Below are 14,705 nucleotides of genomic sequence, written 5' to 3' on the forward strand. Positions count from 1 at the left end.
TGTTCACACTGCCAGCATCTCTGGCAGAAGCTTCTGCTCCCAGGGTGCTGCTGGAGGACCAGTCTGAGATTGTTCCCCAATCTGGTTTGTCTGGAACAGCATAGGGGAGCTCCCACAGGGTGATCTGTTGGCTCTGCCGTGGGCACAGATGAATGGATGGTAAGGGAATACCTCACCAGTCTAGCTGACTTTTGAGAGTGTCTGTCTACGGCACAACTTAAATCTTCATGTTTGCTTTTACTGCTATGTATCTTCCCTGGACAGACAGGCACTACCTTTGAATCTAGCCTGACATATTAGTTAAGAGAACTGACTCTGGTACCGATTTTAGTATGAGCTTATACAGGTCCAAAGATTTGCATCGGTGGACAGCAGCATGATTGAGGAAAAGCAGCACACTAATATGGAAAACTTCTAAAACTTTGATGTCAAAGATAAAGTTTAGTTACCTTTCTACCTACGGCCAATGGTAACAAGTCTGGATATCAAACAGTTACATGCAGGTATGTTGCTTTTTCCACTGAAGAAAGTTATTTTCCATGTTTGGCTATCCATCTTTTTTTCCAATGTTACTCCCTCAAAATATGCTTCATTGTGATCACTTATATCTACCTAAAATACATTGAGTTACAGAGTTTTTATATTTTATATAAATCATACAGTATTCAAAACTGCTTGCAAAATACCATTTCAAAGTTTCCAAGAGTTACTGTTAAACACGAATTTACAAACATAGTTGTGATTCTGTCCCAGCAGAAATTACCTACTAGCAAACTTTCCTCAGTAGGGAACTTCCCAGTAAATGCACTTATTATCCTAAAATCCTATCAGCAAATGAAGAAACTTCTTTAACTTGGATAACCCAAGCTGCACAGCTTGGGAACCCTGAGGTCTTAAAATATACTTAAATATACAAACACACACACAATATGGAAAAAAAGTAAATGAAGTTTGATTTTTTTCACTTGCCAGACTAGCACAATTAGTTTCTCAAACTTCCGACATCACTGAAAATCTTCTGTTTTAACAAAAAAGAAAGAAAAATTTTAATCCGTTTAAGAGGACATAAAGCAAATGTTTAAAGTATGTGCTTTTAAAGAGTTGGAAGATTTAATTACAAAACGTAGGGGCAAAAATGTAAGTTTTCTTTAGAGAATGTAGTATGAACATTGACTTTCATCTTACTTGGAAGTAGATTGCAACTGCAGAACTAATCAGTTTACTGTTTTAATGGGGAGAAAACATCAAGTTTTCTTTCTCCAGCTAATCCTCCAGTTCCCAAACTGCCTATTTATCCCCATCATATTTGTTTATTGTGTTTGCCAAGTCCCAACCTGACACAGCTGAACCATTCTCACTAGCCTATCACAGGAAGTAGCCGTACCATAATTTAACAGAGTTATTCCTCAAGATTATTTTCTCTTTTATGATTGTTTTCAAAGGGACAATGTCATATTCAGAATTTGAATTCTCTTGCTGAAAATTAAACTGTGAGCAGTTCAGCCTGCATTCTCAATAGGCTTTTTACAAGAGTATGTTTGTGAATTTGCTCAGTCTTTTAAACATTCATAGAAACTACTAAGAATATGTAAGTGTTTCAGGATACAAATGTTTGTTCTATTTGCTCTGACACTCAGACCGCAAATAATAAACACAACTCAATCTGTTCCAACCTTTATCTTCAAAAACAAACAAGCAACCCAACTCAGGAAAATTTACATGATCAGCTCTCCTTTCAGTTTACATTTACTATCCCAACTTCCTTGCTAAGATTTCAGGCTGAACATAACGTGCTACTCAAAATTCTTTAAAGCAAATGACATCCATGTCCAAGACGTACATCCAAGATATGCATTTCTTATCCTGATTCTACATGTAGCTTTCTTCTCATCTTCCTTTTTTTTTTTAAAGCCCAAACCCAACCTTTAAGTATTACATTGCAATATTCAAATGATTGCAATTACCTATCTTTACAGAATATTAGAAAGAACATAAATAAACCCTTTCGAAAGAATAGCAACTTATAATTGTCCTAATTTTCCCCAGATCTTTATACTAATCCATTAGAGAAAGCACCTCCAGCAGGAACATGAGGCATGACTAATCATTGCTCGAATTTAACTGAGCTGAGGAAATGCAGTGAATTTGGTAACTGGCGGCAGTGGAAATAATTTTGTTGCAAATTCTTACATTCTGATGCTTCCATGTAATATAAACAGATTCTATCCACCATAGCAGCCCCATCTTTCTTGGAAACAGAACAGTCATATCATAGTAAAATATTCATTTAAATATTGAACTTAGATTTTTTAATACATGGGACATCCACACTTAGAACATTTAAAGATGGCTTAGAAGCAAAAGTGATGGACAAACTGCGTAAATATCTTCCTCCCCCGCAACCTGGAGCAAAATTTTTCAGTCATATAGAGGACAAAATCTTTCTTACCAACTTTTGTTTACACATAAAAAAATTAGGTTCATCCAGAATATATACTGTATGTTTCAATAACTTATTTTTTCAGTATGAAATAGCATCTTCAAAAAGATGACAAACATCAGTCATCTTGAAGTGATCCTCTGAAAATAAATATTACCTGCAGGAAAAGCAGGAATAACATATAGGACTATTAAGCTTAGAATTTGTGCAATTTCTTTTTTTTACGTGACCTTTTGTATAATCAAAATGTAAACTACAAGATTGTAGACTGAAAAATATTTTTAAAATACTAAAAAAATAAAATGCAAACAATGTATAATGTACAAATAAGTGAAACAGTAAACAAGAAACCTGCCTAGATGGAGGAAACTGGGTGTTCATAAAGATTCTATTCAATTTCCAAAACACATTTTTGTCTAGCATACCTATATTCACAGCATGTTCTCAAATGCCAAGTCAGATTTAGTAACAAGAGTATATAAAGAACTATCATTTGGACACACAAAACATGAAGATTAAGATAATTTTTTTTCAGCAATGTTGTATCAATCACATTTATAATTTTTCTTATAGCATGTGATCAAATAAAACAGAAAACCAGAATGTATACATTGCTAATTTTTTAAGTAATGTTATGTACATTTTATTGCCAGTATATGCACAATGGTAAGCATAGAACTATAAATACACAATGTAATTAAACAGTAGAAAACAACAAGGAAGTTACACATAACAAAGGAAAGAAAGAGGAGATACTATTTTCTTGATGTAGCTGCTAAAAAGGGCTAGCAACGAGTTACGACAGTCTTGGTTTTAAGTCTTTACATATATTTCTACAATTTTTCCTCCAAATAAATCTCTGCAATGGCATTGCTTCTTTAACAACCACATCTTAGCTCTTTCTGTTGCATTCACTTCAAACTAAAGTGAAAACAACCTTTCATGTAACTACAAGCATCTGACTTAATTTTTATTCAGTTTTGCTTTTCAGGGTGCCTAGCAAGTAAAGTGTATAAGTAGTTTCTTATGATATTTGTCTGCAATGTTGAAGAATAGAGTTCTGAACACACATTAAGTGATAATTTGGAAAAAGAAAAAAAATTTTTTCTGTAGATAGTTCTTCTACTGGGTGCTATATGCAGCAGCTCAGCGAAAAATTAGTCACCCTGAAGAGGTAGAGAGAATTTTAGCCTAACATAGATCATCATCCTTGGCACCACTATTTTCTCTCTTATCAGGATACACTTCCTACAACTAGACAACATCACAGTCAACGGGAAAAAAAAACGTCAGGGGAAAAAAACCCAAAACTTTCACCATTCCTGGGAAGGGCACTGTTCTATCCCAGTTCTTGGTTAATTAGCTTGCTGCTTATATCCAAGAAAAAAAAAAAAGAAAAAAAAGAAAAAAGAAAAAAAAAAGAAAAAGACAACATTTAGGGACACATTTACTAGATCTTTGTTCTCTTTTCATTATCAAGTTCATAAATACAAAGAACCATTATTCACAATAAACTAACTCTTTTTCAAAAATGGAAAAACCCTGGAAACATTTCCACACCTTAATCCAGATGGGTCTTGAGGATGCTATTCAAGAAAACCATGCAAATAATTTGGTGCAGCTTTCCCAACTCATCCAAAATATATATTTTTTTTTTTTTTTTAAATTAAAAGGTGGCAAGATCCATAGCATTTGTGACTATCCCCCCCACCCCACTCCCCCCATTTAAATTCAATGCAGAAAATCTGGGTGCTTTTAGGAAGGTAACGAATAAATAGTTTTCTGCACTGTTGTCAAAATCCCATGTGAGTTACAATACAAGACTACTTGTTCCAGCGATTAGGTTGAGAGGAAACATTCTAGTGATAAAGATAAATACATACTGAGCATGCTTGGGCAGAGCACTCCATTCTGAAGCATCCTGCTTGAAGAACGAAAGGTGACAAGGATGGTTCACGTCCATCAAGTGACCATTAACTCTGCTGCTAAAAAGCAGACTGCCACACTATCACCAGGTCAGCAATGCTACCCTGAAAGGGCTGTCTTCCACAGTAAGAGGTACTGGTTGTACCAGTCCTCTGCTGCACACACTGAATTCTTATTTATGCAACAAACATACAACCAATGAACAATATCACTTTTACAGAACTGGATCAATCCAGCTTTTTTTTTATAGGCTTATTTCTCAATCTCCCGAATATCCCAAACAAGCTGTAAATAAGATGATGAACCACCAACACAGTGAACGAGCCTCACTGCAGTTCAGACTAGTTCAGCCTTGTTTCACATCACTTCTTGTTTCTAGCAAAGGACATGATACTCAAACAAATTAGCAATAAAAAGTAATGTTATCTGCAGCTGAATAAAAGCAACAGAATTTACATTTTAACTTCTGAAGCTTAAAGCATACCTTTTTAATTAGCATTAAAAAAAATTTTTTTTTAAATACAATAACACTGGCAAAAGTTAATGGGAAGACACAGAGGATTGCGAACAGGATAATTGATGGATTAGATTATTTTTAAATTTTATTCTGCTTTGATCAACTGATGTTAATACTGTTTCTCCTTGGATTTGGAATAATTCTATTGCAACAGTCACATGCAGGCTGAGGACAGCCGTTGGTTAAAGAAAAGAAAACAAACCAACAAACAAAAGAAAGGGGAAAAAAAACCAAGAAAAAAGTTCCAAAGCTGTATGTAAGAATTTTCCTTTCACTGAAGAGGGCCTTGCCCTTGCTTTATGAGACCTGGTTAATTCTTGTCAGCTTCATTAGCTTTGTCCAGACATATCTGCTGTTGTATCCCCTGGTCCAGAGCCTGTTTGTGCACGTTTGATGTAGAGGTTCAATAATTTCATCTGCAAATTTAAGCCAGAAATTGACTTTGTTTAGTATTTGCAAACTGTACAGACTACAGGAATAGTACAACAAAGGAGACATTCAACCATTTTCTTTTCCCCAAAAGCAAAAATTATATTTTACACAGTTGATTCAAAGGTAACATACTTGCCAAGGAAAACATCAAACACAGCAAAATTTGTCACAAGGAAACTGCTCAAGGTTCTTTAAGGATGTAAAGAACAGAATGATCTAAGGTAGCTAGATTAAGATACATGGAACGTTTTTCTCAAATTATAATGCTGTTCTAAATAAGGTAGGTTGTTTTTTTTCCTTTTAAGTTAATGTTGAGGTTTTAAGCCTCTAGTTATGAGTTGCTGATGCTGGTACTTACTAAAGCTTCCAATACTGTCTAGAATCACCTTCAATACAATCACTGCCAGAGAGTATTTTTAAGATATAACTGTGTTATTCAGATATATACAAAATTAATTGTCCTGTTTTACTGCCAAGGAGAAAGAGATTCGCAATTAACATACAGCTGTTTGCATGCAAAAAACTGTATGTAAGAGATGTCAGTAAAATAATAAATATCCTGAAGCAAAAAAGACCACAGACCGATTACTATTATTATTTCAAATTAGAGGTACTAAAAGGACTGATGAAAGCAAAATAACAAGGAAGGAAGATAAATAAAACTGCTGTATGTAACATCTACATATTACATTCATTGTTTTCCAATCAGAACTTGCAGGAAAATCAAGACAAGAAATACCGATAGGAAAAGCCATGCTGAGTATAGCCATTATCACTACTCCCGGGGACCCAACCAGTAACTAAATCCATTAAACAGCAGTAAGAAACATAATTTAGTATTTACCTTAATGCTAAAGTCCGTATACCTGCATAAAGATCTACGGAATTTTAGTTTTGCACATTTTATGACAAAGTCATATTAATCCTCAGAGGGTTTCAATAGCCCTGATATTCTCATTTAAGTATATACTTTTATGAAACGTTCTGGCAGCTGCAACCAAAATGCAAATGCATACATGCAATTATGAACTAAGATTTCTGTACATGGTATCTGTTACTTACTTTACTGCCAGTGAGTTGACTGAGATGTGGTTTTAGTTCATCACCAATTACTGCATGAATGGCTACAAGGCAGAAAACACATGCCTTACGAACGCTGCTCTCTGAATTATCATAACCCTAGAAAGCAATAAAATTAACATTAATACCTTATCAGTTAATGATTAAAAGCCTCGCAAAGCTATTTACTTATTTACTATAATAAATACATTAAAGTCTACAGTAAGTTAATGCTAGTGTAGCCCAATGAAGCATTCCAGCAAAAAAACAAACACGCAAATACAGAGCAACGCACTTAAAAAGCAGGCTGCTTATTAATCACCATTGATAATCATTTTCCAGACTGAAATTAAAACCCACATGATCCTGTTCATAAATTACACTGAAAGCAGAGCTGCTGTCATGCAATAGGGGAGTACACATGAGAAATTGTTCTAGATCATATAATTTACTTGATTTTTTTTGGTGATATTTACTTTAAACAGAAGAGCGCTCAATTTAGAGCTTCCTAACTCTGAAAGAAGCATTCTCTTAACAGCTAAGGATTCTTTTGTTAACTCCCATCTCCTTCCTTAATGATTTTTGTTTCTTTTGTTTCTTTTCTTCTTTTGGGTCCACTTTGCTGGTACCCCATGCCTGGCTGTCTCCCTCACACCCCCTTCCCAGAGGGCCCCTTCTCTGCCTCCACCTTCCTGCAGATGTATGATTGGATCACACCCATTGAAGACAGAAATCTGCAGCTGTCGAACTCTGAAGTGTCTTTATCCATCAGGTGCAAATTAATTAGCTTGGCTCTTGGTAAGGTGTGAAAGAATTAATTTTTAAAGGCAAAGGAAGAGAAACCTCTGATATCTTTCTCGTTTTATTAAACTTTCCCTAATCAACTGCTTCTTTCCTCTTGCCTCCCCCAAACCCCAAGTGACAAAACCCTACAATTATACACATATACAACATGGACAATTTCAGACCAAATGATTGCCACTTGGAAAAAGATACAAACAACAAAAAACTATCTTATAACTAAAAGTATCTACCAAGCTTAACTATAACCAATACTTTATATCCTACCGAGATTTCCTTTGAGTCCTAACCACAGTTATAATTTAGCTAATGGCCAATCAGTCTGTTCCCACTGAGTTATTTTGGGTCAAACCAGCCATCAGCTATCAGACAAATAAAATCGCTCAAGAGAGTCAAGTAAAATGATTTTTAAAAAGTCTTTGCAATTCTTACATACACAGTTTCTTCTTTTTTTTTTTGGGGGGGGAGTCATGGTGGTGGGCTGTTTTGTTTGGTGTTTGTCTTTTTTTTCCCCTTCCTTTCTTCTCTCCTTACCTGTATTAGACCTGGCACAATCTCCGGTAAAAGCTGAGTAAGAGTTTCTTTAGATACTCTTTCTATGACTTTCGTCTGCATTTTGATTGCAGCCAGATTAATGGGGTAATCCGCAGTTTGGATAATTGGACAAAGAACTTTGATGCACTGATCTGGGCTAATGGAAGTGGCCAGCATGGAAGCAGCTTCTTCAGCAGATCTCACCACCTATTGAAAGGGCAAGTAAAAGACATTGAAAAATGATTTACAAGAGACACTTACTATGGTCTGTTATCTGGCAGTAATGGTCTCGAGCATAAACATTTCCTACCAAGAGCTCTACAACACTGTAGAAATATGTGAATGAAGAGCCCTTTGAAAATCTGTTTACAGAATTCCAACTGTTGGACATACTTTCCTAAAAACGAGACTCTTCCCAATATTCTGTGGCTAATCTATGTCCTCGGCAACATGCATATCAGTTTTTCAAACCTGCTTGGTTGAATTGGATCTGAAATATCTCTATTCTGCAATACCCTCCAACTACGCATCGAAATGTCACCCACCACTTCTGTAAATCTGTAATTTCTTGTATGTCATTTGTTATTCCTTGTTAGGTCAGTGATCACTGACATGTTCTCACATTAATCTCAAAAAACTTGTTTAATGACATGCCTAGATTGCTACTTCTAGAAGTCAATCTAGTTGTTTTTTCTTACACTCTGTTTGAAAACAACTATGACAAGAGAGTACTTTAAGCCTGAAGAATAATGCAGAACAAGCAGAACAAGAGTAATGAGGTAGGAAGTCAACAGGTACAGAAGCTCAGGATACAGCATGGGCACAACAGAGAAAATTCACATCTGATCTTCATGTTAGTGCAGCTGTGGCATCTGCCATCTAACAAGACAACCCACTGTGTAAAATCAGCCATTGGTACGTCACTGACATACAAAAACCTCCACAACTATTCCTCTCCATCCTTGTCCCCTTTACTCTCTCACTCATATACACGAAACCAAGAGAGAGAAAAAGCACAGTAACAGAGAAGATGGGGACAAGACACTGTCATAACTACAGTATATGAAACAAACCAAGGGGGTGCAGGGAAAAGAGAAATGAGCATCAGTGACAGAAGTCATTGGTATGGGAGGAACTGCAGTCAAACTTCAAAACCTGGAACTCCACAGTAAGTTCCGTATAGAGTAAGTGCCCTTGCATGGGGAGGGCAGGGAGAAGATGTCCTCATTTAATAACAACCCTGGATTCCATAGCTTCAGTGATGCTGATGTGAGCTGTTTAATATTGGGGTGGTTACTGAATTTGTGTTTCTTATATCTACATGCATTATCCTTTACTGTGTATACGTGCATCACAAATACTTCTGAGCAAGATTACAGTTATCCTCCTGCTTCTGAATCCCCGCACTATTCTTGGCCACAACCAATTCCTCCCTTTGAAATGTTCCTGTGTGTTCTCCCCTAACAACATTCAAAGCCATGCTCCTGAATGGTGCAGAGCTGGCTAAAAATGGAAAGGGTTGACAATTCCTTGCCATGTTCAGTCCTATCTCTCAACCACAAACCTTAACGAAATCCAAAAGCTTGTTCTAAAGCTCCAGGACACCTATATCTGGCTTAAGATGTTGCACAAGGAAAAAACTCCCTTCAGTTACCCCTTAAAGAGCTATAATGAGACATCATTGGTTACTATGTCCTCTTGGACAGCACCCAAGGCAATTGTTATTAGGGCTGATATTCAGCATTTGAGAGCTTATAAAACTGCAGTTCTTTTTTTCCTTGCATACCCGTGTTAACTAATAACGGCTGAATGCTTGATTATTAAACAAATTACTTCCTCAGTAAGATCTGACTAATTTCTCAAAACATTTTTTGCACAGCTGTTTCATTTTGTAATAACTTGTCATAACCTCAAACAAAGAGAATAACCAATTACTAACCTCCTTATGAGGATCCTTATGTGCTTCTAATGTCTTCATGATTGTGAGCTCTGCATAATTCTTAAACCTTGCTGGCTGGTTTCTTAGAATTTCTCTTAGAACTTTCAATGCCAAAGCTCTAATTGCATGCTAAAGATTTAATATTAAAATAAATGAGTTATGTTTCTTTAAACAGACATATGTTTTAACATTTGTTGAGCAGCTGGAAGAGTCTTTGATAACTGAAAAATATCAGATTATGCTCTATGCATATATACAGTATGAACCTAGCTTTAACAAATGAAGCTAGAAAAAAAATCTTCAGTTTCTCACTCTTCTCGATCTCTCTTTTTGCAGATAACTCAGGTGGCGTATCATAAACATGTTGCTAACCTAGTTGAGATACCTATGCTACCCAGAAGTTAAGTTGCAAATAATTTTACTCTTCACAAGTGCTGTTAAAACCTTTAGCAACACATCATGCAAATACATTTTTGAAAAATTTTTAACCAATTTTTTTTTTGCTTTTTGAATAAAACACAAGTATTAGTGACTTTTCGATCCTTAGTAATTTCAAAAACATGGCCCTTGTAGAGAACAATTACATAGAACTCAGTCTCTTCACAATAGCATTACTGTATTTTAGAAATAAATTTTTAAATGCTTTGCCACATACGATGTTTTGATATTCTGGATTTCACCAGGGGCTATTAAAAGATAACCTTTGAATCCCAGCGAAAAACGTATCATTTAATCTATCACTTGGGAATCGGCAAATAAGAACACTTGGGAAGGTGTTACTGATGCCCTTGTCACCATCAGGGCATTCTGACTTCATGACATTTTTGTACTTCCACAGTTCTTTCGGTTTTTTTGAGACTAACTGGAATTTGTGCCCTTCGTACAATCCATACAAATTTCAAAGATACTGGAAGTAAACCATGTGCTTTGTTATAACATTCTTAACTGGATTAATCTGAATTTACCTCTTTATCTCCAAGTGTTTCAAGCAGCAAAAGTAGTATTGTTTTGAAGTGCTCATCCCAAACACCGAAAGACTCTTCCTGAGTTAACTTCATGAGCTCGTACAGGGCAGCCTTTCTTTCCTCAACTCTCTCATTATGGTTTGATAACTCTTTCAGTAACTCTGCAACCAGATCAGAATGGTCTATGGGAGGCTCTGTCAAGAAGGAATACACAAACACAGTTCTCAGATCATTGCAAATAAATATTAGCGCTGGCTGTACAACTGAAGGCTGTTTGCTAGGATAGCTAGCTGGCTTTCTAGCATGCTCTTATTTTTTTTCCCCAAAATGGTCTGCAAAAATTGCAATTTGGCTACTACATTTTCAGTGGAGCCAACATTGCTGAACAAGCTTACAATCACCAAAAAAACATTACAATGATATTGCAAAAAACCCCTGTAGGCTACTGCAAGATTTTTTATGCTTGCAATACCCAAGGCAGTAAGTACTCTGCATCCTTTGAAATCTGATCTATACACAAAGTACCACCTTTCCCAAATGACCAAAAAAAGGAAGATGCTCGGAAAACACATCCATGGAAGTAAACAGAAATGAATAAGCTTCTTTGGAGAGGAACACTGTTTCTCTGGAAAACACATCCATGGAAGTAAACGGAAATGAACAAGCTTCTTTGGAGAGGAACACTGTTTCTCAACCAAAGACTGTGGACTGCTTTTAAGGACTGACTTAGAAAGCCAGGTTTCCCTATGCTTTGGATAAAGAGCATCTCCCTTGGAAAAAAAACCAAACAGTGCTAGTGGCAGGAAGATTTAGGCAATTCTGTGGAGTTTCTGAAAATTAAAATCTAACGTCCAATGAGCATGTCAGGTTTATGGGAAAAGCACGTAACTCCTAATTGAGGAATTATAGGCACAAAGTATTTTGCCAAGTCTATCTTTTTTTCATGCAGACCTTTTCAAAGTTATCTTAGCTGAAATTCTAAAAGTAACACACAAATGATAGAATGTACACAGTGTAAGTAAATACTAAGGGTGAAGACAGGAATGAATGCAAGTACTTTGTTAAGATCCATTGAAGAGCAGACTTAAATAATGCATCGCACTACTCCTCCGGCCAGGACAAACTAATACTGAATGGGGATGCTGCAGTCCAGCCAGTCACGACTTTTCACAAAACCAGAACATGCTGGCACAGCACAGATTGCATTTGGTTTAATGCAATATTCAGAAATATGTTGTCAGAAGGTATAAAGAGGCTTATCCCATGTAAAATGCGATCACTGTAATACAGAATCTCAATCTTAAACTGGCTGTGTATATGGATAGCAAAGGTATTTAATTATTGATATTTACAGGCAAGATCTGTAAAAATTTGTTTTCCCCTCAAATCTTTTTCAGAAGACAGTAATTGGCCATATGCTAAACAGAAGAGAAAACAAAGAAATGTTTTTAGTTTAATGTAAACTTAAAGAATAGCTGAATAAAACACCATGTCAGAAAATAGCTTGTTTTTTCAACAGTTTCTGTAACACATCTTTGCTGGATGACATAAGCAAAACTGTCAGAAGGGGGAAAACTCATTTGTCCCTCACTATTAAGAAATTTGTTTACTTAAAAACTGATTTTAATCTATAACTGAATATGAAATATCAACAACAATGAATACCAGATAATGAAAATCACCTACTTTTTAAAACAATGATAGAAGTGAATACTTTGGAACCTTCCCAACATTTAGATACAAAAAGTTACCCAAAGATATACTGAGAAATATTAAAAAGAAGGTCTAGAAGGCTACAAAACAACCCAAGTTCCTAGATTTACATGGGCTAAGTGAATCACCTTCCTGGTAAAAGCTGGCTTGTTTTGTTTTTAAAAGAATGTTTAGTCAATAGAAAACGCCAATGTAATGTTTCAAATACAAATATATTACTAACAAAATACTTATTCTTTTACCTAATTCCCAAACTGGTTTGATCCAGTTTTACTTCCTTGCTGTAAATTTTTTTTTTCCTCCCCTTTAAAGTTCAATTATAAAGCAATTTGATAAGTAAACCTGTATTGACACTACTGCTACAGGATGTGCTACCAGAAGTATACAATATAGTTCAGTATTTATCTCATTTTTACCCTTAATCTTTACAAATACCAGGTAATCCAACAATGTCACTCAAAAGGATTACTAACAAACAAACTGATTTGAAATACAGTATTTGTAAAAACCTCTCAAAGAAGCTGCATTAGTGATATATATATTGCTAATAATAAACTCAGAAACTGAACTAAAAGCTGGCAAATGTCACCATTTTTCTGCTAGCACAGAATGCAATCTGAAGCTTACCATCAGGAAATTGCTCTGCATCATCATCAAACATGGCTTCTTTCAAAGCGGATTTATTAAAGGAACTGATACCATCAGAATAATTGTATGGATTATAATCTCGTGAACGTGGTGAAGAGTGAGGAGGCATTGTGTTGAGTAACGACGTTTTGTTATCAAGAGCTGTTCGGCCTGTATCGCTCACACCACTTCCTGCTCGTAGGTCTACTATTCCAGAAGCACTGCAAATCTGCAGGAAAAGTATCATATGAGCATATGAAATGCACACTTCCATGTTTCAATTAACTACATCACTAATTCATCTCTGTAGCAAAAACTTACAAATTTCAAAAATGTTACAAATTTCAAAAATTTCAAACTAGTTTGCAAATAAGAAGTCTTAGAAGCAGTTCCCTAAACTTTGCTTCCTCCAAAAGAAAAAAGTGTACGTAGTCCAAAAAAATTAATAAATGAGAAACAGCTGTCAGTAGTTTATCTTCAAAGTTTGATGCTAAGTAATTAAAAACATGTTTAAGCATATATATATTTGGCAAGCTCAACAGATCCAAAAGCCAAAGTTCTATAGAAACAGAAGCATGTAGCACTGAAAAACGCACAGGCTTTGTACGGAATAAAACAAAACCTTTGGAAAAAGATACAAGGAGGTGCAGACCTCAAAAACTGAACTCCAGCTGTTTTGCAAGATAATCTATTTTTAAACATGCTAAAATTTTAAATAAACAAACAGCTAGTGCTACTTGGAATTAGCACTTATATTTCCAAAATGTTGTTCAAGACTAGGAACATGGTTTTCTAAGGCTCTGAATTAATTTAGGAGAAACATCCCATTTCAGAAGTTGTAACTTGTAAACCTACTGAAAAAGATGCTGTATCATCTGTAATAAATCAGTCATTGGCTTGGTTTGCCAATACCAAGATGCACCAAGTTTACATACTCACCGAATCACCATCATCTTTTTTGGAATCTCGTTTTACAGGCTCATTCATATCTTCCTGACTACGAAAACTGAAATTCTGAATGGCTTCAGTGACTCCACGAAGAGAGCTGTAAATATCTTCAGAATTCATATTTTCAGTGTCATAGTCAAATGCACTGTGGGCCACAGAGAAGGACACAGGAATTAAGATGGATTTATTTTGTGCCCCCATGTTTTTAAATAACTTCAGCATAGAAGTACAGAGACTTGAGAAATATTAATAAAACTATTATTTTTCTTCAAACACATTAAGGAAGAAAGCTGTCTCTCCACATAACAAAACTGTATTATGGTACATCTTAATAAGTGTACTGCCACTGCCAAAGAAAGCACTGGGAGTAGCTAGCGAAGGGAGGTGCTACACTATGTAGCAGTATCTGCCTGAAGAAACAAACAACTTTTGCTCCATTTTACTCTTATGAATATGAAACAACTAGGATTTCTACACCATTGTCTCTTATTGAAAAAAGTTCCAAAGTAAGGAGGATTGATAAAACTCAATTGTTTCAGTAAGTTGATTGCTAAAAGTAAAATTACAAAGTCCGCTTCGCTGGCAACATCGGTACCACAAAATTAAAGACCAGAACATTTATAAACTGCTACTTTTTTCAGTGTCCCCAATATTAAGTCTGGTTTGATGACTCAGTGTGCTGGGTTTGGCTGGGGCAGAGTTAATTTTCTCCCCAGGAGCTGGTACGGGGCTGTGTTTTGGATCTGTGCTGCAAACAGCGCTGATAACCCAGGGATGTTCTCCTTTACCCAGCCCCACGGCGTT

At 35.8% G+C, this 14,705-nt stretch overlaps 1 protein-coding gene across 1 annotated transcript in view; it reads right to left on the bottom strand.

The window, feature by feature from the left end:
* Positions 1-4,952: 4,952 nt before the first annotated feature.
* The window catches only part of CLASP2 (cytoplasmic linker associated protein 2), an 82,378-nt gene continuing 72,625 nt past the window's right edge, over positions 4,953-14,705 (bottom strand). The window contains exons 28-34 of the mRNA XM_009695037.1: positions 13,893-14,046; positions 12,954-13,182; positions 10,614-10,807; positions 9,649-9,777; positions 7,710-7,916; positions 6,378-6,494; positions 4,953-5,299 (exon numbers count right to left, since the gene is read on the bottom strand). Coding sequence (XP_009693339.1) covers positions 5,213-5,299; positions 6,378-6,494; positions 7,710-7,916; positions 9,649-9,777; positions 10,614-10,807; positions 12,954-13,182; positions 13,893-14,046 — 1,117 coding nt within the window. The 3' untranslated portion in view covers positions 4,953-5,212. The remainder of the gene's footprint in view (positions 5,300-6,377; positions 6,495-7,709; positions 7,917-9,648; positions 9,778-10,613; positions 10,808-12,953; positions 13,183-13,892; positions 14,047-14,705) is intronic.

This window comes from Cariama cristata, unplaced genomic scaffold (assembly GCF_000690535.1).
Source record: "Cariama cristata isolate BGI_N322 unplaced genomic scaffold, ASM69053v1 scaffold4042, whole genome shotgun sequence".
NCBI classification, from domain to species: Eukaryota; Metazoa; Chordata; class Aves; order Cariamiformes; family Cariamidae; genus Cariama; species Cariama cristata.